Genomic DNA, 27,713 nt, shown 5'->3' on the forward strand with positions numbered 1-27,713 from the left:
ATGTTTGTAAATATAATTATGTCCGTATGTGTGTATATTTGTTTATATATGAGTATATACATGTGCATAGTGATGAATGTCTGCATATGCATAGACATGTATCTTGTTATACTTCATAAATATCATTTTTAGATTTATGATGTGTACAAAATTTGTGCTGGTATTCCTTACGCAATGATTAGTGTAGTTTTGTTCCTCTTTCTTCTTCCTTTTGTTTTGTATTGTTGAAATTGGAGCCAGAGCTCTGTTATAGGTGAAAATAAATAAATAAATAAATCTGTCCCTATCCTGGGCAACATCAATCCGATCTTTTCCATCCTCACGGATTTCTCTTGGCCTTCATACAAGTCTCTTACCATCAAATGTCCCAAAAAGAATTCTGTAAACTCTTCTTTCTTCTACCATTCATGCCACATGACCTGCCCATCTAAGTCTTATGACATTCATAAAAATACAATGAATTTTACTGTGCACTTCAACATGCTGATAACAAGGTGTGGTACAGTCAGATATATGTATGTGTGTGTGTGTCTGTGTTCATGGATGCTAGAAACACAAATATTTCTGCCTCTACCAAAGTTACTCCTGGTGTTGGATGGATGAATGTTTGAACATAAGATTCGTGCACCTACCTCTGACTCTGGGCCTTTCTGCTTCCCAACATCCTCCTTAGTGGCTGCTGTCGTAGTTTCTCCCTCCTTCGGTTTGTCTTTTGCAGTTGTCTTCTTCCCAGCTACTTCAGACGTTCCTGCATTCTCTGTGCTGCTTTTGCGATCCTTGGAGTGACTCTCGCTGCTTGCACCTGAAGCTCTCCGCCTTCGCTTTGCTAGGGACATCAGAGGGTTTGGATCGTACTCTGAAGATGACATACAGAAGCATGGAATCAGTGCTAAACCACCAGTAAATTAATGATCATAAATAATGTTCATATATTGGGAGAATAAAAAAAGCTACAGATATCACATACACAGGGTTCCCACTCATTTTGGCAAAACATTCTCTCTCTCTTTCTCCCAACTCTCTTCTATGAGAGAGAGGAGAGAAGAATATGTTTATTTTTTCTCACTCTCTGTCTCTTTCAATACCCACTCTCTCTATAGAGAGATGGATAGAAAGAAATGAGGAAGGGGGGTGGAGGCAGGGAGGGAGGGAGGGGGAGAGAGAGAGAGAGAGAGAGAGAGAGAGAGAATTATTTCACTTTCTTTCTTCCTCTGTCTCACTCTCTCTCTCTCTCTTTTTCTCTGTATGAAGAAAGAAAGAATGAAATCCAGAGAAAGGTTAAGATAGGAGAGAGAGACTCTCCCTCCTCTCTCTTCTATTTGAAGAAAAAAAAAGACCTATCTTCCTTTCTGTGGTGCTTTAACATGATAATAAAAAGGTTTGAAGTGCTAAACTGTATTTACTATTCAAGAGAAGCACATTTCTTCAGCACTGGTCAAAATTATTGAACAAAAATAAACTACCTGTATAGTATTATTACACGGTGTCTACCAATATAACAAATCCAAAATTCTTGACTTTTCCATGATTTTTTCTTGTCCTTTCTTTCCATTCTTGACCTTTTTGTATTTCATTTTTCTTCGGCCCTACTTAGCTATAGTTGGAAAATTTAAGAAAATTGATGTTTTTACTACCCCTACCACAAGGCCCATTAAGATGAAAACTGAAGCTGTACTTTAACAAGAGATTTAGAACTTGCTTTAATTATCAATGCATGTAAAAATGAATGCTTCAGACTTCATCCTGGATGGGAAATGGCCACATTACATTAATATCTTTACAAAACTTCACGCATATAAGAATGTAATTCTTAACCCCTTAAGTGTGGAATTTGTTGAACAAGTCGCTGCTGGAAAATGTAGACTTTTTTCGTCAAATTCAGTTTAACAACATTTATTGAAATAATACACCAATATTTGCATTCCTTTTTCTTTTATAAAGTTCTTATCTATACAAAGGCTTTCATATTTTATGACAAATATAAATAATGTTCATTTCCTACTCCCTGTGCATGTTATCAATTTGGTCATTTCCTACTTACTGTACATTTCCTACACCCTGTGCATTGCCTAACCCCTGTTTATTTCCTACTCTCTGTGCATTTCCCATCCCCTTTGCATTCCCAATCCCCTGTGAATATCCTACCCCCTGTGTATTTCCTACTCCCTGTGCATTTCCTACCACCTGTGCCATCTCACCAAACATCTGTGTTACTATATACGCCACAGTAAATCGAATATAGTTGAAACAAACATAAAGCATATATATACGCCTTCCGCATTACAGCAGCACAATATAGAGGGCGTATAAGAAACAAAGTGAACAAACCTTAACCAGAACTGAATATAATTTTAGATTTCCAAATATTCAATTTCATCAAATCCCAGTACAGGACCATAAGCATAATTTCTTGACTTTTTCGACCTACTTGTTGATTTCTTGACATATTCTTGACAGGTAGACACCCTGTATTATTATTATTATTATCCAAGAATACTTGATCGAATCACGTCGCAAGGAAAGCTACAATTCCTATAATTATTGAATATTTCTCAGCAAAAAGTTGGCTCTAGGAAAATAAAATATTTCATTTTGAAATCCTGGCAAGTACAAAAAACACTTGTTTCCACATATTGTTATGATGTTCCTTAGCTCAATAAGAAAAAAACACATACCAACTGTAGGAAAGTCCGGCGGAAGAAGCCTGATGTCATCAATGTGTATCCGTCCACTGTCACCATCATCAAACTCAACGTTTACGAAGTTCTGGTCTAATTCTGGGTCTGGGGACGAAGGTGATGCCACTGTGCCAGGATAAAGGCACCTGTACTGCTGGCTCCAGTAAGCACACACTCTTGTCCCTGGAGGGAGGAACTTGGTTGACACTGGCTTCACCTCAAGAATCTGAAAGGAATGCAAAAAAGATTTTCAGCATGTTTATTTTATTTGCTTCGTTGTTGAATACACTTGGCACATTCCAGCCAAACTGAATCCAGCACTACGTACCCTGTGAAATCTGTTGAATAGCAAAAGAAATGCATTATCAATTCCAAAAACCAGTGTGAATTGCTTAAGTACAAAATCAGAAAGAACAAAATGAATACATGTTAAGGGGAATAAACAACGCTGTTAATAATATAAGACGTAAACAAGTTACTAAAGATATATCCGTGAAACTTACTTGAAAATGTTCTATTAATTTCGGTGGCCGCTGCCACCATCCACTTGGGAAATCGATGCTTTACTGTTGAGTTGACTTCCGGTTCTGTTGTATCCTCATTTACTGCTAGGGGCGCTGGTGCAGCCATTTCGTCTGCTGCGCGTAATGGGTTTGAGTTGTTGTAATGGTGGGAGCTACATATTTCGGCGAAAAATTCAATGTGCTAACCAGTGAACCCCCCCACCCTGGATAGCATTTGTGCAGCAGAAAGCGACGTGTTTTGCACCCAGCCCGCAACACGCGGACAGCATACGGACATCGACAGCAGGCATTTTGCAGAAGGCGGCCCTACAGAAGGCATCCAAATCCCACCCGACCCATCAAAAAATCAGGTCAGTGCTAACCGACTTCAAATCTTGGCTGGAAGCCAACAACTGTTGGTGCATGAAACCTGATAAAACAAACCAATATGTGATCATGTATAAAGGTGACTACTCCCGTAAAATGCACAAAAAACTAAATAGTGATTCTTACAAGACCATCGACAGGGACCCAACCGAAAAGTGCAAACCCATAATCAAGAGTGCAGTTGAAAGTTGTGTAATGCTGAACCAGAAAGACTGCAAACTTCTCCTTAACACCCACCCATCACCCGCCATAGCCTATGGCATTCCAAAAATGCACAAACAGGGGATTCCAATGCACCTCATCATCACAGGGTTCAACCAACCAATGGTCCACCTCACAAAGTGGCTAAAAAAGAAAATCTCTGCACACAATCACAAACTGTCGTACATTTACCAAAAAAAGCGCAGATGCCAAACAACTAATAACCTCAATAGTGCAAGCCAACCATGCCAAAATTGCTATCATCGATATTGTCGACATGTATAATTCCATCCCAATCGACCTTACCCTCACCTCCGTGGAAAGATGGTTGGCGGCCAATAAGGTCCAGTGGAAGTGTCTGAGGTATCTAAGTTATTGGAAATCTGCCTGAGGCACAACTATTTTCAATTTCACGACAAGTATTTCATACAAACAGAAGGATTAGCCATGGTCAACCCCCTGCCCACTCCCATACCCAACATTGTCATGCACCTAGCTGAAAAAGATATCCTTCACTCACCAGAACTACGATACATACGATATGGCAGATATACAGATGACACTTTGGTCGTTTACAAAAAGGAAGAAGAAATAGATCTACTTATGGAAAAGCTTAGCAACATTCACCCCAGGTTTAAATTTACAATAGTACGGGAAAACCAAGGCATCATTAACTACCTAGACCTAACCGTCAAAAGGAGGGGCAACAAATTCACCACCACGGTCTATAGAAAACCAGAGGCAGGGAACAAATATATCCATTCCCTTTCTAACCATCCACCCCAACATAAAGCCAATGTATGGCTTAACTTCTACTGAAGAGCTTTGTCGAACTGTTCAAGTGAAGAAGATTTGAAGGAAGAGGTTACCATAGTTACAGACATAGGACTTCAAAATGGATACACAGTACATCAACTCTCTACATGGTGCAGCAAAGCAGAAATGCAAGTACGACAACCTAACCTACACCACCCAGCCAGCAGCAGTAAATCTAAATGGTTTGCCTTCCCTTACCACCAGGCTACATCCAACCGTCTAACCAAGACCCTGAAACAGTATGACATCAAACTCGCACACAAACCAATGAACAAAATAGCCAATGCCCTAAGCAAACACAAGAGATCATTCCTTTCACCACTAGACAACCCAGGTGTATATGAAGCTGAGTGTGAATGCAACTCACATTACATTGGCAGATCCATCAGATCCATCAACGAGCATATACAACAGCACTTAACGGATGCCAAAAAATCCCAACCCACTACCGGACTAGTAAGGCACCACAAGTTTAACAAACACAGGATCCAAAAAGTCTCAGTTAGGCACACATCACACACCCTAATTGACCCCAAAATCAAAGAGATGCATACAATTATGCACTTTCCGCATGAACTGAATATCGACAGTGGTCAGGCTCATCATGTTTGGCTCCCGTTATTACAACTCAAACCCATTACACGCAGCAGTTGAAATGGCTTCACCAGCGCCCCTAGGGGTAAACGAGGAAACAACAGGAACCGGAAGTCAACTCAACAGTAAGCATCAATTTCCAAAGTGGATGGTGGCAGAGGCCACCGAAATTAATAGAACATATACAAGTAAGTTTCGCGGATATATCTTTAGTAACTTGTTTACGTCTTATAACAAAATGAAGTTCACTGATAAATATACCCGGGAATCGATGGAGAAAAACAGAACACACTGCTGCAAAGGCTGGTAACTGCAGCATCTTTCCCCCTCCAAACAATCCCATTCCCTTGCATTTCTTCATTGGTCGAGCTCTCTCTTGCGCAAAGACTTGCTTTCGTTCACTCGCTCCAAAGATTCCCGGGACAGAGTATATCTGTGGTGGAAGGGGGCTTTGGCCCTTCAAATGCCCTAACTCCAAATATTACAGTGGACTTTTTTTTTAAAAAAAATAATTTGAACTCCCAAGAAGACACGAAAAAATTCAAATTATCCAAGAATCATCATTAAAGATGATTTCAAGTGAATTCAACTTCTGTTCGAAATACCAACTAATTGGTGTTATCCAAGTTCGAGTCCAGACTAAATTAGTATTTTCATTTGTTGACTAAAATCACTTTATTAAAAACTTAGTAAATTTTATTTAACTACACATTGCATTTACATTTTCAAGGTCATTATTCATAAGGTGCAAGTAAATTTTATTTAACTACACATTGCATTTACATTTTCAAGGTCATTATTCATAAGGTGCAACTGCAACTGTAGAATCCACTCATTAACCAGTACTATACAGAAGAAAAGAAAAACCTCCTAGTCCCTTCCAAAATAAAATTGCCAAGCTGTCAACAACCAGACATGGCAGAAAAATGTTTATTAAGTGAGATTGTGCTAGAAGAGCAGGTTTGGAATTAATATTAATAGTATTAATAGTTCTGAAGTTTACATATTAGTATCATGTCTCACTGTTTCAGAACAGATACAGAATTTTTGTGGAAGAAATGTATTTGGGGGCTATGTAAGTTTTCACATGCTTTGAACATACTTCACCCACACACAAAAGGAGGCTATATGTGGAACTATGCAGAGGTCAGGAGTTTGCCAGACAAGATGTTTTTAATGTAAGGTTGGTGCGTGGAGTCTCATATACACCCTTTTCCAGCTTTCTAGACCAGAGCTGCTGCTTCTTTGGTCCCCAAATCTCCCCACGATGTTGGGACAACTCCAACATATATTATCTCCCGCCAGGGATCAAACATGCAGTGGCTTGCATTGATGGCAAGAGCACAAAACATTTGGCTATATAGGAGCTAATACAGTATAGCAAGATGGGACATTATATCAAGCTTTCATTGTACTGTATACATGAATTGATTCAAAATTGTGTGCATTATTCAAGGGCATGATATATAGTTTTCCACAAGGTAAAAAAATCTCTCAAATTGCACTTAAATATTTAAATTTTTGATTGATTGATTGATTTGGTTTACACAGGAACACCCATGACCAGGCTGGGATTGGAAGCTGGTATCTCTGGCAACGTAGAACACTGTGTTAACCACTCTACCATGGAGGATGGCTTTAATACAGTAAAACCTCGTTAATCCGGACTAATGGGGGGATAAGTTGACCGGTTTAATGAAAGTCTGAATTAACTTAAATAACGTAAAATAACAGTACAAAGTGCATTAAAACTCCGTTTATAGCAACAAAATACATTTACTGTGGTGTATTTAAAGGGCATAGGCCAAAATACAGTACAAAGTCTGTGGGAAACAGAATTCCATCAGTGGTTGACTGCCTTTTCTTTGGGAAGTTCTCTTGTTGACTTCTAGCCACATTTAAAACCTTCCATTCTTCTTCTTTTTTTTTGCCTGTCCGGATTAAGCGAAGTCCAGCTTATGAGGTCTGGATGAATGAGGTTTTACTGTATTTAGAAAAACCTCTGGTGTATTCAATAACATGTATCAGTCCTCAGTGACAGATGCAGGCAGTTCTTTTCTGTTGATTATTAAGCTGCATAATGACTTAAAAAACCAGCAACAAATGTGTTTACATTCACATCTATTTTTATGGAGAATAAAAACACTCGGTCTCCTCAACGTTTTCACAATTCAATGCCACATTATTTTCTTCCACTTCTCTTCTTTCTGCCTGTGAGCTTTGAAAGTAACATGATACTTGAGTAAATTAAAAAAGTAATGCTACCATAAACAACCATACACAATTCTAGCTTCTGCCCAGCACTTATATATATTATTAATAATAATAATATTTAAAAACTGCCGTAAAATATACTTACAGCTTCTTTCAGGATTTCCTCTCGTGAATATATATGAGGCCGATTTCCTCTCTCTCCATCCAATGTGATGCCATAAACATCAGGGGCATGGATAGCATTGATATGGCCAGCGTAGAAGAGACCTCCCATCACAGTCAAAGCTCTGAGTTTGTCCTGCAGCTCGTCCTGCGAGATTATACAGGATCTTGGCTCTGAAATAAAGGATTGCACTCAGTGTTTTGCAAATACCTTTGTGTTAACATGGTTATGAATTTGTTGAGGCAATATTTAACCTTTTTCTTAGATATTTGGCGATGATGGTCATGAAAAGGGCATTGCTGCTCAAATCAAGGATTCAAGCTGTCAATGAGCTACTTAGCTCATCATAATTTCCTGGACCGCTGTGGAACCTAAGTATACTTTGAATGCTCTAATGCAGGTAGATGGTACCATTGTTCATATGTTCAAGGGTGGTCAAAGACATTGCAAAATTTATTTGCAGTCTGTGCTGCTTAATTCTGTCCTCTTCACACCAAAACTGCAGATGTCTGTTCAGGAGTGTATCCACCAAAAAAAAACAAAAAAAAAAAAAAAAAACAAAAAAAAAACAAAAAAAAACAAAAAAAAAACAAAAAAAAAAACAATGAGGTCAGAGAATCAGATGCCACAGTTGCCAAACCACTCCTTGACAGAGTAACTGATTCCGCAATTGCATGGAGGAACACCAGATACTTTGAATTTGCTTCTGTACATGATGCAAGTATATTGACAGCAGCATTCACTCTCTGTGGTGGGAACAGGATAGAGTTGTAGCAAACACATACAGTTTAGTTTTTTGACAAATAAAGATGTATGTGAGGCAAGGCTGCTTTTATTTGCATTTCATTACTTCAGCGTGTGTATATTAGCAATGTCTGATTTACATCTAATATGGTAACTTTACTTTACTTTACTTTACTTTTTCATTTACGAAAGTTAGTAATGTCAAAAAGTGAGTGAAAGTGATGGAGGGGCATGTGAAGGAAGATGTCTGTGATCACACACCCAACAACATCCAAAAATTTCCTCAACTCCCCAAACGTTTTTCACAAAGGCAAAATTAATGGTCATTTTAGCTCTAAATTTACCCTTATGCCCCTAAATGTAAACTGACAACACCCCCCCTCCACATGAAAAATACTGGACAGACCCTCTGGTGAGCAGGGCAGAATGATTTTGGGGGCTGTGCCAATATAATGATCACAGCTTGGCATTTTCAGATGATAAAACACCCTCAAATCTGGGCACAGGTGAAAACCAAGATTCTTTTTGTGTATTCCTTGCATTCTCAAATTTAAGATTGTTACAAGTAAGTACATTACAATATACTATTATTTTTTGGAGGGCACCTGTACTACTTACTCACTTATATCAAATTCCTCATCATTCAACCACATGCACTCAACAGTATGTTTCTGGATTAAGTGATGTGATTACAAAATGTGGCATAAATAAAGCACAAGATTCCAGGTACACTTGCTGAATCAGGGCTGCCATATTTAATTCCTTTTTGCAACAATGATGTGATTCCATGTTTGTTTGAATCTGTTTCTAATACGTATGTGCAAAAAGTCAAGGTTTGATTTTTGTTTTTTGACTTATTGCAACAATGACTATGAGTGATGATACAATGTAATTGATGAAGGGACACTCACAAAAAACAACCATGCTCAGTCAGTCCGGGATTTAAACCTTGGACTCCTAGCATCGTAGCACACTGTGCTACAGTACAAGACATGAGACAAGAAACTCTCCCACTGGTGTGCTGGGTCGGAAACGCGGCAAGCGCATGTGCGAACTTATCGTGCACACAGGCAAGATTGCCGAACGTCATAAATGTTGTGTGAGCACGAAGAAACAATGTGATCGACTTCCTTGTCTTAATTTAAAGTGTGTGATTTTGTGTGCAGTGTACTTGCTAGCATGAAAGCTTGCAGTTCAGAGAAAGCAAGTAAACTCGGTGGACGGAAAGTAATCCACAGCCAAGGGCGAGAAATTGTATATAATGTCAATGCATTTATGAAAGACGAGGTGGGAGTTCGTATGTCTAAAAAACAGTTGCAAAGGAGGGTGGCTCGCGCATGTGATGTTTCATTCAGCAGTGTGAGAAGAATTGTAATAGAAAGTAAAGCATGCACTACGTTGAAGAAACACTTTTATATGCCCCATAAAACACGACCTCGCCGAAAAATCAAGAGTGATATAAACGAGTTCGATAAGTGTGTTGTTAGGCATGTTGTGCACGAATTTCACCTTATGGACGGGTAAAGGCCAACGTTAGAAGGTATCCGAAGGGTTTTGAAACAAAGAATAGAGTTCCAAGGCAGTGTCTGGTGTGTGTGTGTGTAAGATAATACGTGACCTAGAGTTTAAGTGAAAACAAGCAGAAAATAATTAAACAATTACATATAGAAAAGGACGAAATAAGAAGTTTACGTTCATCGTACCTCAAAGCCATAAAAATATTTTGTCAACAAGGGCGACCCATTGTTTACGTTGATGAGACTTATTTTCACAGCTCGACAACAAAGAAAGAAGCTTGGGTGGATGGAACCGCGGCTGGCATCAAAGCACCGTTGTCTAAAGGGCAACATGTAATTGTTGTACATGCTGGCGGCGAAAAGGGTTTTGTTCCAGGTGCACTGTTAAAGTTCAAATCTGGAAAATCTTCTGGCGATTACCACCATAATATGAATGGCCAAAATTTTGAGAAGTGGCTACGAGAGAAGTTGATCCCGAATTTGACACGAAACAGTATGGTTGTTGTTGACAACGCCTCATACCATAATGTACAAATAAATCCTGCACCTTCTTCCTCCTCCCGAAAAGATACCATGACTCAGTAGCTCGTTCAAAACAACATCCCCTTTGATGCACACATGTTCAAACCAGAATTGTGTTATTGGTGAAAATAAACAAACCCCTGAAGATGTTCAAAATTGATTCCATCTTAGCAGAACAGTCATTCCATTGTACGTTTACCGCCATACCACTCAGATCTTCTTGCTTACTTTTCTTGTGTTCTCATTCTGCGTAGACAGTTTGGCCCATATGTACTGCCAACCCTGCTTCCGTGCGTCCCTCCCCTGCGTATGGCTTGGGCGTGAGCCCGCGAGGAGTTTCTTGTCTTGCCTATTCTACTGTAACCACTCTGACATGAAGGTCGAAGTGAAAAATGTAGGACATCGATGAAGATTTACCTGGAGTATTGGGTCTTTCTTTCAAGGCAATCAAAGGCACGTTTTCCCCCTCACTGAAACTGCTCTCGTGATTATCTGCATCGTGATGGTGTCGGTTGGATCCAGATGCTGACCCCGTCCTACTCCCACCACAGCATCCTTTCTTGTTCTGCTGCCGAAGGGACTTGATCAGCTCCTGCGAAGTTGCTGGCTTCTCTATGCTCTTCCTCTTCTCCCGAAGGGACACTGGGGGCTTCTTCTTGAGGGATGATAGCCTCCCCCTCATGGGGGTCTTTCGCTTCACGGCAGACTTTGCAGGTTCCAGTGTGGCTTTTGTGGTTGCTTTTGGCAACTGCAAAAACAAAAATAATGATCGATTGAGAAAAAATTATAATGGGTACGTCAGATCAGAGGTTATTTGCACCCCGCATTCTCTTAGCAAAATAGAACAAATTCCATGAATTACAAGAACAAATATTTTGCCTAGAGCAAATATTATGGCTTTGAACTCCATATAAAGAACAAATTAAAATGCATTGAAGAACAAAAATCACTATGCCCTGGAGCATAATTTAGATAAGGGTACCACTGTTGAGAAATATTATTTTGACAAATAAAAATGGAAGCTGGGCATTTTGGTGCCAAGACTTTTTTCTAGAACTTTCTCTTTTGCACACCCTTTCACCTCTGACCCCTGATTCATTTTCAGTGACTGTATATGCTGAATGTCTTCCTTATCACATAGAAAATGGATGAAGTTCTGAAACTTGTGAAGAAACATACTCGTGCACAAGACATAGACTAAGCCTTGGCCCATTTAGCTACATTGCACTCTTAATTTCTTTAGAGACTATTGTAATATGAAAGTTAAATGAAACAATACCCTGATGGAAATTTAGACTGTTTACGGTAATCAATTGTACTCTACTGTGTGACTTGGAAATCTACTGAAACTCAATGGTTTCCCACTGAACACCTTCAGTAGGCCTACTGTAGAAGAAATAGTGAAATATTCTCTTCAGTATTACATGTAATATTGCATGTAGTGTGCGTAGCTCAACATGTTGGCTGTAAATATAACTTTTCACTCCTCCTGATTTACAATTTGTTTTTGTATCTACTTGAAAATCTAAACACAGTAGATTTTTTAAAACCTGTTGATCTACTGAAAACAGTACAGCAGAGCAACTACAAGTGAAAGTAACTTCTTTAGTATCATATTTAATATGTGTAGTTTGTTTAGCTTAATATGGTGGCTGTAAATATTACATTTCATTGCTCCTTATTAACACTTTATATTTATATCTGTTTGAAATTCTGAACACAGTAGATGTTTCAAAACACCTATAGATCTACTGAAAACAGTAGACAAAATTTTCAGCAGGGTAAGGCATTAATATATTAAGAAACATCTAAGTTTATTAGTATTACAAAAAAGGATATATGTGGAAAGCATCTTCTGGAAGACAACAAAGACCCAAGTGTTTTTTCTAATAGTTTCAATAGGTGGCAGATACACATAAGATGTCACCCCGGCTTCAACAGACTCTGAAACCTATGTTGGGGCCCAGGCACTCAAATTACCTAACACCAAGATATCATAGACCCAATAAAAATGGTTTGGTTAAGATATGTCTCTTGCTTCTATGTCTGGAATGAACATCGTGGTCTTACATTAATATTTTTAAGGAAAAAATGGTAGTTAGAAATTCCCTTTTTTTACAGAAGTCTGTGGTATATGTATCCGATGTGGTTTTATTAGAAAAGTTGGGCTAAAAGGTGAGTATAATATCTAACAGCCCCAAGGCCATGGTATGCTGGAAGAACATGGCACCTGACAATATCACCACATGACATATGTAGCAGACTAAAGCAGGCTGTAGCAGGATCTATGTTTGACCAGTCAATTATCTAATACTAACTCCTTAAACCTGAAGGTTTATGGTTGCAGCAACACAGGCCTTCCATCCGTCCCTATCCTGAGCAAGTTCTATCCAGTTTTATCCATCTCTACCAATTTCCATTAGGTCCATCTCAATGTTATTATAGTGCAGGAGGCCTTAGAAAGAGCGTTTCACGGGCTAACAGCAGATGTCGCTCGCACACTATTGCCGATACTCTCGTGTCGTCTGCTCCTCAGCCGAACAAACAGGCCGAGGTAGCAAGAGGCAGAGGTCACTCACTCTTCCAGAAGGGTGCAGTGAGCTAGCTGTGGCAACCGGGCTCGCTCATTCGCGGATCTGATTGGTTCTCGCAGACACACCCCCATATTGTCGTCTGCTGTAAGCCCGTGAAGCGATCTTTCTAAGGCCTCCTGCACTATATCTAATACTTCATTATTTAATATTATTGCAACATACCTTTGTAGCATCATTCTCATCATTCCACGAACTTTCGCTGAAAGCTGACGGCAACGTAGGCGATGCAAGAATATTCTTCCTTTCCACATAGTCGAACACAGGATCCCCGAGCACCTTCCGTTGGGGCCACTCGTCCTCATCGCACGACAAGGATGACTTGATTTTGGCCTCTGCTTTTAACTTTGGTTTGATCTTTGGCTTATGTGACGGGCTTGATGGGAACGGCTGACTCAGGATGAAGCTTATGTTCTTCGGCTTTTTGGCCACGATGGTCTCCGTGGCATCCTCCTTGGTGGGAGAGTGCTTCTTCGGCCTTCCTGGCTTCCTCTTCTTTGAAGATGACGAAAGGCTGTAACTGGAAGATGTTGGCAGCTCAAGGTCCGACGCAGATGTTTCGTGTTCGGTTTCTGGGGCGAGTTTCCTTTTCTTGCTCGAGCTCACATCTGGGCTCTGAAACAATGCACAAGTGAAACCATTAAAAAGTGCTCAATACAGAACCACATTTATTTTCAAACCATCCCTGAAGTAAGTTTAGGAGGAGAGATACTGTTTACCTTCACAGATCTGAAAGAGAGGGATATCACGCAGCATTTTGCAAGACAGAAGATAGAATTTTTACATAAGTACTTACGGTAGTTGAATTGTTGTTTTTAAGTCCACTTTATGCACAGAAAGACTAATCTGGACTGGACCTACAGTTTAAAGTGGGATCTGAACCACTATGTGCCTCAACAGGGTATTGAATATGGGACCACATGATTACAAGGCGATGACGCTACCACTGTGCCATTGGGAAGGCCCGTACTAATGGAAGTATTCCTTTTTCTAAGTACTTCAGAAACATGTTAATTTATCTTCAAATATCACATGAATGGAAAGAAAGGTTTGACAAATATATGAAAAATGCAAAAAAATGTTCTGATTAGTGAAAGCTTTAAGTTGAACAGTGGGTGTTTTCATCTACCGTGGTAGTCAAAACACATTTACGAATAATATTTTAATAAGCTTTAGATGAGGATTTTTTGTTTGAGTTGGTGTTTTAAGTCCACTTTATGCACAGTAAGGCTAATCGGGACTGGACCTACAGTTTAAAGTGGGATCCGAACCATTTGTGCCTCCACCGGGTATCGAACCCGGGACCTCTTGATTACAAGGCAATGACGCTACCACTGCGCCATTGGGGAGGCCCGTACTAATGGAAGTATTCCTTTTTCTAAGTACTTCAGAAACATGTTCATTTATCTTCAAATATCACATGCATGGAAAGAAAGGTTTGACAAATATAAGAAAAATGCAAAAAAATGTTCTGATTAGTGAAAGCTTTAAGTTGAATAGTGGGTGTTTTCATCTACCGTGGTAGTCAAAACACATTTACGAATAATAATTTAATAAGCTTTAGATCAGGAAATAATCAGCTTAAAGATGTGCTTACAACTACAATGGGAGAAGAAATCCACACTGTAAAACTCGCTGTTCTCTTGTGAGCATATTGACAGAACTGAAATAAATGTGTGAAACCTTATGCAAAATGTACACTGACATCTCAATCTTCCAATTAAAACAAGAACTATATTTTGAATTTTACATCAAGCAAGTAAAATAAAAAGTAACATCACAAAAGTGTGACAATCGGGTTTAAAAATTGAATAAAAAAAACAAGTAAACAATGTAGCATGCTTTGTAAGTCAGGTCTTGCTATTTTGTATTTATGAGTCTAATGAGAAAGCACACACACACACAAGTTACTGAAATAAAGATATGCCTCTCTTGGAAATTAAAAGAGTTGAGATTGTATTAACCTAACATTCCACAGAAAGGAAAGGTTTCGAAAACACATGTTTTGTCCTACAAATTTTACACTTACCTCTGGCGGTGATGAGTCTGATGACTGTTTCTCATCATCCTTTACAGATGGCGAGCTACTTCCATTGTCCTCTTCAGTCTTATCAGGTTTCACAGACCAGAACAGAGAATCGGCACCAAGAAGTGATGACCCTTCCAATACTGACTTCTCCATTCTTTCATCTAGAAAGATTATGCATAAAACAACTTTTCATATGCACAGTTCCTCTGTCTTCAATTCACAACCACACTATATATGTACCCACATGCAAACTTTCAGTTTCATGTAAAATACACACCACTGCCATTAGGATAATTCAAGTATGAAGATACTGATTATATGAACATTAGGACAATGGTTCTTCATGTTCTTTATGAAATGTTAATTGAACATTATCCACTACCGAGAGCTTTTATACTGGGGATCGAACCTGCAACAGATCTGTGATTTTACCACAAATATGGTGCACTAACCAACTACTCCATAGCTTTATATACCTACAGTTATATTATTTATTTCCTGACATTCTTGCAGCAACATATCATGCCAATTCCCTAGAACGTTTTTTTCAAGTTTGTATTATCAATTTATGGACACACAACCTTGCATGGTTAGTGACTTCACACTAATGCGCTAGCAAGGTAGCACCTGGAAGAGGCGTTCACATGCGTGACTAGCCATGTAAGATTGTGTGTGTGCATGTGTGTGTGTATCTTGCTAGTGTAAACTTGAATAAGTTCTGGGGAATCAATATAAAACATTGTTGCAAGAATAAAAACCACTTTAGTAGGAACATTTAATGTATTATTTTTAATAGAATAATGTGTCTTGCCTTGTGATGCAAAATATTTTGTTTATTATTTATAAGAAATTCATTTTACGCCACTTTGTCTGAAGATGAAAATAAGAAGTTTGTGTAACATCACCATTTATTATTTCTAGAATGCTAAACAAAACCCCACACAGTTCTTTCCACTCAAAATGGATCTTCAACTAAACTAGACTTTATGACTAAGTTCTAAACTTTAAGCTAAAATAGTGCACACAATGAATGCTGGTTTCTCGAACATATATAGACTGAAGTAAAAAACAGATATGATTCTAGATAGTATTGTCATTGATTGAGTTGGTGTTTTAAGTCCACTTTATGCACAGTAAGGCTAATCGGGACTGGACCTACAGTTTAAAGTGGGATCTGAAACACTATGTGCCTCCACCAGGTATCGAACCCAGGACCCCTTGAATAAAAGGTGACGACACTACCATTATGCCATCGGGAAGGCCCTGGATACTATCATCATTACAAATTAATCAAGGTGGGGTTGCTAATTCCTGATTCCTGTTAGTACAAAAACTTGGAACTTCGTTTCAATTAAACACTTTTCAAAATACTTATTACTATAAAAATTGTTGTTATTCTGGAAAATGAGTAGCAGTACCCTTCTTAAGTCAGTTTCCTATGGTGACACAAATCATATTGATGCAAAGTTAATTACAAAGAGCTACCACAAACTAATGCAACATATGCATATATTTGTATGTACATATTTATCTATGTATATTTCTTTCAACAGGAATGGCCTTTAGTTTTTATATCGCCTATGAAAAATATACCAGTACTGTTGTATACTGTCAGTTGAACAACTGTACATGAGAGCATTGATTATAACTGCATTCCATATAAATTTCCACATCAATTTATCATAGATTCATTTACTGTTTATTTTGTTATCTGAAAAAAGTAACAGACTTACAGTTCCTTATTTCAAAACTAACTAGATAGTGTGGTGACCAGGCACGTAACCTATTTATGTATTCACTTCTAATAAAAACTGTTACTTGCATTACAAGTTGTTTAAAAAACTGGACTTCATCACAAAGGAAACCTAAAATATGCAGTCATTTCATAGCTTGAACTGTTAATTATGGTGCACATCCTGTCCTAGAAATAACACTCATGTTTACAACAGAGTTCGGAACGTTCGCATTTGTTGGATAATATCAATGGGAAAAACCTGAAGAAATACACTGCACTAAGCCTTAAAGTTAAAAACAACAGCAGTACAAAATTCCTTTAAGCAAAATTTCTTTAAAGACAAAATTACACTTGTAACAGACCATGCTTGAATCTCTGCATATTAGGAATTATTACATGGTAGTAACTGAAAAATTTCAAGTAGTTTATACACTGGAAAAAAAGGCAACTAAAATTTCCTTTATATTTAAAAGTAAGTGTTTGATTTCATGCCATGTATCGTTGTCAGAAATTCATTCATTCAAATTTTGCATAATTCTCCTATAAATATCTAAGTGACATCCAATGCGGAGATTCACACATGTTACGTTACAAAACACATTTTCAATTTACAAAGCACCCAAATAAGACTCAACATGTTTCAACATGACACAAGGCGATAATAAATAAATAAAAAAAGAAAAAAAAGCCTTTTTTCCACCCTATTCATAATCCTATTTGAAAAAAAAAATTAAGTTATTGCAAACATGCGAGGACACTTACCATACGAGAACAGTGATGGTGTAAAATGTTTCGAGCCAAATGTGAAACAACATAAACTTTGCTTCGTGACTTGGCTCGGTTTTTGCAGAAATGCTTTCGTTCGTACTGGTGAGGCTAAAGCTCTTCGGAACGGAAAGTCGCAGTGAAGCCAGTTTCCGTCCCAGTCGGAAGAGGAGGACACTACTGTAAAAGCAAATAGTGCAAGTGGTATACTTGAAGCAAAACTTATTATCCCATAGCCAGCCAACTCAAAAAAGAATCTATAGAGTACTACATACCAACTAAAAGTCACTAAACAGTTTTTAAACAACAAGGCCATAAAAGCTTATTTTCCCACTATTTTTTTTTTTTCAAATTTAACTATCTTTTTTCTTTCTTTTAAAAATGATGCAGACGAAGCTATGAAAGCACAAGAAAAAATTGAAATAGAGCTGAGACAGAACTAGGGAAAATATTAACTGATTATTTTAGAAGCAAATTAATAGTAAGTTAACCCTTAATGCATGGTTAAATTATTTTTACTAACAACCAACTGCTTCTCCTCTTTATCCATAAAATGACACAGCAAATGTTTATAAGACATAATTTTTTAGGATAGTCTACAGGAAATGCAAACGGTAGGTTGAAATGTAACACCTTATTACAAGATAATTATTAAATTAACTTCACCTGCTACTTATTGTTACTAAAAATTAAGATGAACCAAATTTCTGGTTGAAGTTATGAACTTATACATTACAAAGATTTTGAACATGTTAGTAAATTTTCAGATCCTTTTTCGTTCATTCAACCTACCAATTATAAATTTTCAGTTTCATTTCTGCATTTGCTGTACTATTGTCTTTTCATTACCACAAAAGGCTACAAGATCACAACATTACTGTTATTGAAACAGTGACACATGTATATGATGAATTGTAATAATGGAAATAACACTATGAATCTAACAAAGAAAGATACTAACTGGAGATATATTCATATGAAAAAGGAACAAAGTAGGAGCTATAAAAGCAACAAGAATTTCATAATGATTAAGAAAAATATACAGACAATGCAAAAATGATGAATGAAATGTAGGATAGTCATTTTAGGATTCAGAACAACAGCTTCTATGTGATACTGTACTGATTTCAAAGACTATTTCCTCGATATACTGTTTCCATATCTTGGTCCAAAATTATCATATACATACTAAAACAAAAATTTCAATTTTCCTTAACACCCTGTAGAAAATAATGATGAAGGGAAAATATAATTATTAGACAATGTAACTTTCCAGTGAAGGAGAAATAAATAGTGCACTTGTGCAGATGAAGATAAAGCAGGATTATGTTCATGACTGCAAAGGAGATTCAGACAATATCATTGCCTACAAAATATGCGGGGAAAAAAGTTGATATAGGTTTGAAGACTTGAAAAAGCAATCAGAACATAGTTTTTGATAAACAGTTAAAAACAAATTCAAACATATGAGATAATATGTAAAAAGTGGAAGAAAATAAAAGAAGAAGCAATGTATGCACGATAACAATGGACAGAAATGGGTGATAAAAGAGTATATTGATATTCTGGTAAAACAAATTTCATGCAAAACTATTATAATATAAATGTAAAACACGGAGTATGTGGACAAGAAACCAGAAAGGATGACAACAAAATATAAAAGCAACTTCAAATATTTGTGTTTATACTAACTAAACTCAAAAAAACATTACCGTATTTCACCATATAATCGTCACACCCCATTTTTTCTTTTTCAATTCAAAACTTGGTTTATAGCCTTACATTGCGTAATTGTCGATGCCTGTGGGATAAGGAACCCAATGATAGTGGTACAGAATCTTTGGACAGAGATTAAAAGTTGTAAGTCCGTACCTTGCATCACTGTAGTAAATTTTCTCAAGTGTAAATTTCGACTACAATGCACAAATGAATAACAACTGACATGTTCACTTTTTCTTCAGATCAGAAAAATGTTTGCTAAACTATCACAAAGAAATGATGTGCGTTGATTTGGACTATTCAATTTTAACATATTTTCACAAGTATTGGTGCATTCTAATCTAGCAGCAAAGACAGTTTAGTAAAAAAGATTTTTAATACCACCAGAATTTTTTTTAAAAAGCTTCACATGATGGTCGCACACCAATTTTTACAAACAAAAAATTAGTATAAAACATGACACGATTATGCAGTGAAATATGGTACTTCACAGTTTTTCCATGGGTCCGATACATCCATGAAATGCAAACTGAAATTAGCAGAACTTATTTAATGAATTATCTGTACACTCATGATGAAGTAGGCTAGATCAACATTTTTGTTAAATGAATCATCAAAGATCAAAAGAGGGGGGATATATGAAACAATATAATGAATACATTACTTATCAAAAAACACACTTGGTGCAAATTGAACTGCCTACAACAAATGCTGTGTGATGCACACCTAGTTCTCAACAATCCTGACATTAAAGTATACCGCATTAAGGGTTAAATAGTTATTCTGGAGTACACATTTCTGACAGGAGTTATTAGCAGTCAGAAAGTTTCTAAAGATCTAATGAAATCAGTAAGAGCCAAGAGAGAGACAGAGACAAATTATCATGTTGCACAAAATAAACACAACTGCTCAGTTAATACACTTCATGCAACTGCAAACTGGGTTAGTTTAGAATGCAAAAAGGACCCTTGTTTTTTGTTTTTTTTTTTCCTTTTTATCTTTTTTCAGAACACAGAAAATTATTAAGTTAACACACAGCAGCCAAGCCCAGACAAGACAGTATAAGAAAATGAAAGCTAATAGCCACAAACTTGTAAAGCTTTGGTTGAATTCGTTGTGCTAAAGCATCAGTGTAGCCCTGTATATACATTTTTTTTTAAGAAAAAAAAAGGACAAAACGTGAATCACCACATACGTAAAAAATTAATACAACATTGGTAACATTTTGTTTTGCATAATTGAATGTTGTCTCAGATTTTTAGGGTATCCACTATACCGGATACATGAATTTTTACAATGCACATACGTGAGAGGAAGCGTTCGGAATTCTTATTAAGCAAATTAACGAAACACTTTGCACCATGGCTACGGAATCTAAGGCATCAGGTTTTGCATTTGGTCTCCAGCACTCATGCTAGTTAGAGTCTCCTGAGGGGAAGCGTAACAAATTTTCTCATGAGATTTTGAGTAGTGTATTGGACCGGTGGCCACCCACCCTCTTGGGGAAATTGGTGAGCTACAAATTGGTGGGCTACAAATGAGTAGTGTAACCTAGTCATTGAATATGGTTGGATGATCTCCCACCTCGGTAGGTGGAGTGAGGCCGGCAGTCAGTTGGTAGGCTTTGGCCTCCAAGGGCTGTTGCACCACAGGTTGTGAAATGAGCTGGATACTATGCAGTTCAGTTGACGTTATAGTGAAAAAATATAATGCAAGAAAAGATGTATGAAGTGTCTCTGGTATACATTTTCTCTGTTACTATGAAGTAAATATACAAATTTTAATGTTGAAGAAAACATACACTTTCTCTGTTACTATGAAGTAAATATATAAATTTTAATGTTGAAGAAAACAACCATTACCAATGTCATATTAATGAGCATTCAATCCCAAAACAGTAAATAGAAATGTAACTCAGCTTACCTTTAGTATCATTATCATTCACATCAGCTTCTGACACAGGCTTCTTTGCATTAGTAGATTCACTGCTTGTACTGCTCACTACATTTGATGGCACTTCTTTAGACGGAGAGTCAACGTCGGATTTGATTCTGGTACCCACTGACTTCAGTTTCACCAAGTTCACGTTGCACTGAGGAAGCTTGAAACTCCTAGCATTGGCTACACTGCAAGACGTTGGTTTGAACTTTGAAGATGTCAAAATCTTGTTTGCAGTCAACGTTGGCGGTTTAAGAATATCCTTTGAGGCTTTCAGCTTTGGGGCATCCTTAATGTCATCCTCGTTTGCAAGGAACGGCTTGTCGATTTCCGTGACCTTCTCTAATACTGGCGGTGACAGCTCCTTTTGCTGGTTGTCTTTGTTCTTGTTGCCCGGTGGACGTCCTAGCTTTGCTCTTCCCGTGAGTGTTATCTTCCGCTTACGTGGCCTGCCAGGCCCTCTTTTTACGGGGCTCACTTCGTCTTTGTCCTTTTTCGGCTGCAACTTTGAAAGCTCCCGCTGCTTCTCTCTGTATTTTCTCTGCAATTCTGCAAGACGCATTCTCATATCTAACTCCATCGCATCCATCAAGTCTGGGTTGTTGAGACCTGGTGGAGTTTTATACCCACTTCCTGACTGGTACTGAGACACTTTGCTCGCAATGAACGCTTTGATCTCCTTCTCTGATTTCGGACTCTTGTAGTTTCGGTTAACATCTTTCACGCTGCTGCCATCTGCACTTGACTTTGATGAGCAGTCAGATTCTATACTGTCGTGTGCACGGGACGAACAAGGCAAAGGTGAACCGAGATCAATGGAATCAGATGGAGAATCAGGTGCTGTGGCAATTTCTTCCAGAAACCTTTGTTCGGCCAGTGCACACAACAGACCTAATCCTCCTAATGAGGTAGAGGTTGCTTCCGCTTGCTTGCATGGTTCTTCGTCGTTTACTTTTGCAACGGCGCTGGTCTCACTGGTTTCTGTTCCCAATTCAGGTAAAGCACGCTCAATTTCCGGTGGTGGCTCGGAACAGTCCTGGCTGCTGTTGGTGTTTGTGTCCAAGTCGAGTTCTCGACACGAACTGGTATCGTCGCCGATATTGGACGTCGGAATGTTTCGTTCAAGGTGAGGCATTTCTTCTTGGTGGCTTTCGAATTGTTCTATACTGTTCGAAAGCAACTCTAACCCACTCAGGTCTACCACGTCCTGCTTCACTTCAGACATCACTTTTTCACAACCTTCGACTTGTTTGTTTGTATCATCACAACAGACCTCGATCTCCATGCCACACTTAACTTTTGAACTACAACTTTCTTCAGGTATGGCACCAGATACAACATCTCCTACCACACTCATTAGCACCTCTGAACTGTTTGTTGAACACGATTCGACCGTTTCATCTTCACTCACTGGCGGAGTCTCGGTTTGGTTGCTGGCATCCTGCACTTGGACTTCCGCCTCACAAGAATCACGCACGGAACACGATGACTTTAATTCAGGCATTTCAGTGCCGCTGTTCGAATCTGTCCCTTCATGCACTCCATCTTCAGATTCTGATTGGCTGGTGACTTCTAGTGGCGGCGTTAATGATTCGGCTGGATTGACAGGTGAAGTCCCCTGTAAGCACAGCGACATAATAAGCTTCAAGCTTCTAATGAAACTGAACACAATTCCCCAAAAAACTTGTCACTTTTTAAGAACATCATTCTTAAGTACAGAGTACCTTAGTACTCACTAGTAGTAGTGCCTTTGTTGTTCTATTAGTTTTGGCACTGCAGTGCAGCAAGAATTGTGGCAGTGGCCATCAAAATTAATAGAACAATGTAAAAAAGCTTTGCGGAAAAGTGAGTACTAAGGTTCTATGCATTTATTTACTACAGCATTTTTCATTTTCCAAAATATGAACGTTATTCTTGTTCAAAAACTTTTAGCAAGTGATAAATCAATCTTATTAAAGTTAATTCTTACTTTCATCTTAGTAATTTGAAAACTGATGCGCAGGGCCACTGGTCTACAAAATAATGAGCACTTTTGAACACAAGTTGCTAAAAAAAGATTAAGTTCTGCTTCATGAACAAATAAATACCTTGCTACCAAATTGTAATTACTTTTTATTAAGAATATTTGACTGGTTATGCAGTCTTGTACAAAAATTTATGGCTAAAGTGTCATAACAATAAAGAAGAGTTCATGCCGACCTTCATTGCAGAGTGGTTAGCACAGCATACTTCAACACCAGGGGTCCTGAATTGCAGTCTGGGCATCAGTGTTCTTTGTAAATGTTCCTTCATCAATTTCATCATATTGTTACTCATCCTCATCATCGCGTTTAGCCAAAAGTGGGAGAAAAGCTATGACAAATAAAAAAATCAAATCAAAAGAAATGGAGAAACCTCACCTGTGATCGCCTTCCATTATCAGTTTGCACTGCAGCTGACGGTTGTGATGTCTGCGCCAAGTGTACAACACCAGGAGGTTCGTAGAAGTACTGCAGAGGAGCTGCTGTTGCCGAAGCAGGGAAGACATATGGATAAGCCGATTGCGGAGCGGACGACAATGGAATGCTATTGACCACTTCCGTCTGCGTAGTAGATGGCGTAAGATACTTCACCTTACCATCATCCACCGGCACTGGGGTTGTATCGTCCACAGTTGGAATCGTGTTCGTGTCCGCATCGAGCACATCTTTCTTTTTCATCGGTTCCGGAATGATGGTCAACTGCTGGGCCTGTTGCTGTGCTGGATGCTGCGTTTGCTGATGCTGTTGGAGCATCAGGCGGTACTCTGTCTCCGTGTGGTGGTGCTGAAGGAACTGTATATGCTGCTGTTGCTGCTGCTGTTGCTGATGAAGCATAAGCTGTTGTAAGTGCTGGGATGCGGTGTGAGATGGCAAGGTGGGATAACTCGGCCATACCACAGCTGCTCTTTGAAGATGATCTGCAAAGAAAAACATAATTCACCTTATTTAGTATCTTATTTGAGGCAGAGATTTTTAAAAATGTTAATTTTTTCTAGATCTTTTTCCAATGTGGAAAACTTTATGAAGTATAAATTGAGACAAAAAAACATCAAAAGTCATCTAAATTTGCAGTTTTGCAAAACACTGCAAAACAGTTTCTATGCTTGGAACTGCCTATTGTAGAATATTTTCACTGTGCTACAATGGCTACCACATATGCCTGTATGGTAAAATGTATTAGACTTGAGATCCCTTTAATTTAAATGATAATTTTATTAGCTATTTCATATCATAAACACCACCATTCTTATTACAAGTGGTCATGTTTCACAAATCCCTTTGTATCATCAGATGTAATGAAGTTGAAAACAGAGTGCAGTACAATGCACTATGTATCCCCGCTGGGGGAGTACTTATTAGTGATTCAGATGACACTTATTATGCACTATCTGTGTGTAAGTAAATTTTAAATTTCGACTTTGCATGTAGAGATCTGTCTTGGTGTATTTGATTTGCCTAACTAGAACATGAGTATGAGAAGTATTTGTTTCTTGCACTTCCGTGTACTCAGTCCTGTCGTTAACAACATGTGGTCAATGCATTAATCCTATTGTGGCATTCATCTGGCTTTGCAGACTGGAGTTGGCTACATCTTCATATTCAGATAACTACATTGTCTTCAATGGAAAAGAACTGCAAATCTGAATCCCCATACATAATCAAATCAGAGGCAACTCGCACTCATCAACACCCCTCGTGGGTTAAAAATATTACTCCAAAATACTAAGATTTTGAAAGACCAAAGTGGAATATTCTTAAATGAATTGTAATTAGTGCTTGGCTGTATTAGAGGTACTCCTACTGGCATCACCACTGGATGGTTGCAGATTTCACCAGTGTTTGAAGTGGGAGGATCCTTGTTTGGTTAAGTTTGGGGATAAGTAAGGCGATGCTTGTATAGTTCAGAAGCAAGTAGGGGGGGGGGGGTGCTTATGCATATTATCCTAGCTGGGGACATACTTCGAACACTGGATCTCACATTATTTCCCATCTTACGATCAAAACTGACAAAAGCATGGAAACAACATGTGTTAGTAGCTAGCCAGAAGTCTTTACTCAAATCAGAACTAATGACTAAGACTTTAGTCCAGTAGAACGACACACATTACTTACCTATATTTGTGGCTGGAATCAGGAGTAAGTGCCCTGTCATCGGATCTCGAACCAGCTGATATCCAACAGGCAAGGGGTGGTGGTTCGGATCCGCTGGGCCCAATTGTACAGGTACAGGTGCTGAAAAGAGTTGATTCGAGTTACACCACTAGTACACTATTATTCTATTACATTTCGGAGATGTGCTGCTATCAAAGGAAACTAGTGAAGAGTGAAGGTTCGACCAGGGCCCGAACCCAGGTAGTATTAGATCCTGTCGTTTTCACTAGATTTCTATGATAAAAGTAAAACATTACAGAAAAGAAACTATTCATTTATTACATTTATAGAGAAAATTGCACCAAAAACATTAACTTTGTTTTCAATAGGAAGCATGTTGAGTTGATGCGTATCATATCTCATAACTGAGCAATACTCAAGCTGGAGGTACACTCACCGGCAATAAAAATGGGACACCTAGATCCTGAAATACTCGCTTCATTGCATGGCGTTATGTGTGTTGCCTAACTTTACGGCGCTGGCAGAAATTGCCATTGAAAATTTTCTATTAAAATCTACTCATCGCCGTTGAGTTAGGCAACACACATAACGCCAAGCAGGGGGCGAGTATTTCAGGATCTATACATCAAGTACTCTAGGAAATAGAAAGTCGGGACGGGAAGTCATATTTATTATACACCTATGGATATATAATATGTGAAATGCAAGGGCTTCAGGAAGGAGGGTTGAACCGGTTCATCGACCCCCCTATTTGGCATAACTTATTTAACGGAAATAAAGTTCGGTTAAATTCGAACAGAATACTAGAGGTAAAAACTTATACAACGTCTCCAGGGGTCCCGGGTTCGAATTCTGGCCTGGGCATGGATGTTTGCGAGTGTCCATTCATTTTTTTTTTCATATCAGCACTCATCCCCATCTTCGCAAATAAGCCAAAAGTGGCACAAGAAGCGAAGTAAAATAAAGCAAATCAATCAACAAATTACACAACTTATGGATGGTTCTATAGAAGTTGCCCTTTGGAATGGTGTTTTACTCGTTATAGCCTTCTTGATGTTCGAAACCAAGTCAAAGAGCCGCCCCTATAAAGTTCTGTATTAAAGCTCGAAATGGTAAATGCAGCTTATGGGGACCAAACACTTGTCTCCGATGGTATGGACGACTTCTTGATAGACGGGAAGACATGGAAGACGACCCCAGGAGTGTCGCGGTGAAAACAATGCCGACAAATTCGTGAATTGTTGTTTCAAAACCGTCACCTTTCGCTAAGAATGCTATAGCAGATGAGGTGAACATCAGCACGGACACAGTAAGGAAGAACGTAGTTGAAGAATTTGATGTGCATGCGTATCTGGCGACTGGTTCCTTTTGCAAGACAACGACTCGTCCCACAACGCGACAATTGTGAAGGTGCATGCACGCACAGATATGCAGATACAGACACCATCTTTCGTTCTTCGTTCTGTGTGTGTTTGTTATAAAAAAAATACTTCCCCCAGGATTTCGCACCCTGGCATGCCCTTCCACCTTAATTGGCTATCCTAGTCTCGTATCACAGGCTTCCTAATACTATACCAATGGCGTGCCCAGGGTTTTTGAAAGTGGGGGTTATGCCTTATTTTTTTACTAGGATGTTCTATATTTTGCCATGTTTTCCAGGATTTAAAGTTATTTATTTTAGAGATGCTGAGCCAAAGGGGGTCTATAATGCCCACAAACCCCACTTGGGGATTCCACTGTATTGTAGGTACATTATTCATTCTCCTTCCGTACCCTCTCTAGAAGTGTTTTTTTTTTTAAAATTTAATTATCCTAATAATACCAACTAACTAAATCTCTAGCCTTCTTAAACCCGAATGTTTATGGCTGCAGCAACACATGCCTCTCATCTGTCCCTATTCTGAGCAAGATCAATCCAATCTTTTCCATTCCTACCGATTTCCTTTAGGTCTATCTCAACGTTATCCCTCCATCTTCGTCTTGGCCTTCCTGCAGGTCTCTTACCATCAGGTTTCCCAACAAGAATCCTGTAAAATCTTCTTTCCTCTCCCATTCGTGCTGCATGGCCTGCCCACCTAAGTCTCCTTGATTAATAATAATAATAATACCGGAAGATCAGAATTATGTAATTCTATACACTCACCAGTTTCTCCAAGCTCCGTTGGGGATTCGAGCCATTTGAAAGATACAAGTCCATAATGCCAGTGCAGTGTGCTACATACTCGCTAACACACATTCAATCTTGATCGCAGTACGACGCGCAAGTGGGTTGCAAACATTCGTAAACCAAATTTAAAAAGAAGCTAACTGCAGCTTCAAAGATTGCGCACACAGTTGACCAAACACAACTCAAATGAGAAGGAAGTACACGCGGGTAACATCTCACAACTCGCGACACACCGCTTTCCGGATTGCACGAACGGCTGCGAAGCTTGATTTGATAACCTTATCTGTTTCCATGACT

The 27,713-nt window shown here is 38.5% G+C and overlaps 1 protein-coding gene across 3 annotated transcripts in view; it reads right to left on the bottom strand.

Annotated features, from left to right (window-relative positions):
- wge (BAH domain and coiled-coil containing protein winged eye) overlaps positions 1-27,713 on the bottom strand; it is a 184,012-nt gene that overhangs the window by 9,839 nt on the left and 146,460 nt on the right. For 2 of the 3 annotated variants that reach the window (XM_083125352.1, XM_083125351.1), the window contains exons 8-17: positions 25,250-25,369; positions 23,516-24,054; positions 21,102-22,734; positions 17,457-17,639; positions 14,960-15,120; positions 13,096-13,545; positions 10,757-11,087; positions 7,539-7,729; positions 2,676-2,904; positions 633-856 (exon numbers count right to left, since the gene is read on the bottom strand). In XM_083125352.1, the coding sequence (XP_082981478.1) occupies positions 633-856; positions 2,676-2,904; positions 7,539-7,729; positions 10,757-11,087; positions 13,096-13,545; positions 14,960-15,120; positions 17,457-17,639; positions 21,102-22,734; positions 23,516-24,054; positions 25,250-25,369 (4,061 nt within the window). The remainder of the gene's footprint in view (positions 1-632; positions 857-2,675; positions 2,905-7,538; positions 7,730-10,756; positions 11,088-13,095; positions 13,546-14,959; positions 15,121-17,456; positions 17,640-21,101; positions 22,735-23,515; positions 24,055-25,249; positions 25,370-27,713) is intronic. The other variant, XM_083125353.1, reaches the window with a different exon arrangement.

Source organism: Lepisma saccharinum, chromosome 7, assembly GCF_977018435.1.
Source record: "Lepisma saccharinum chromosome 7, izLepSacc3.1, whole genome shotgun sequence".
NCBI classification, from domain to species: Eukaryota; Metazoa; Arthropoda; class Insecta; order Zygentoma; family Lepismatidae; genus Lepisma; species Lepisma saccharinum.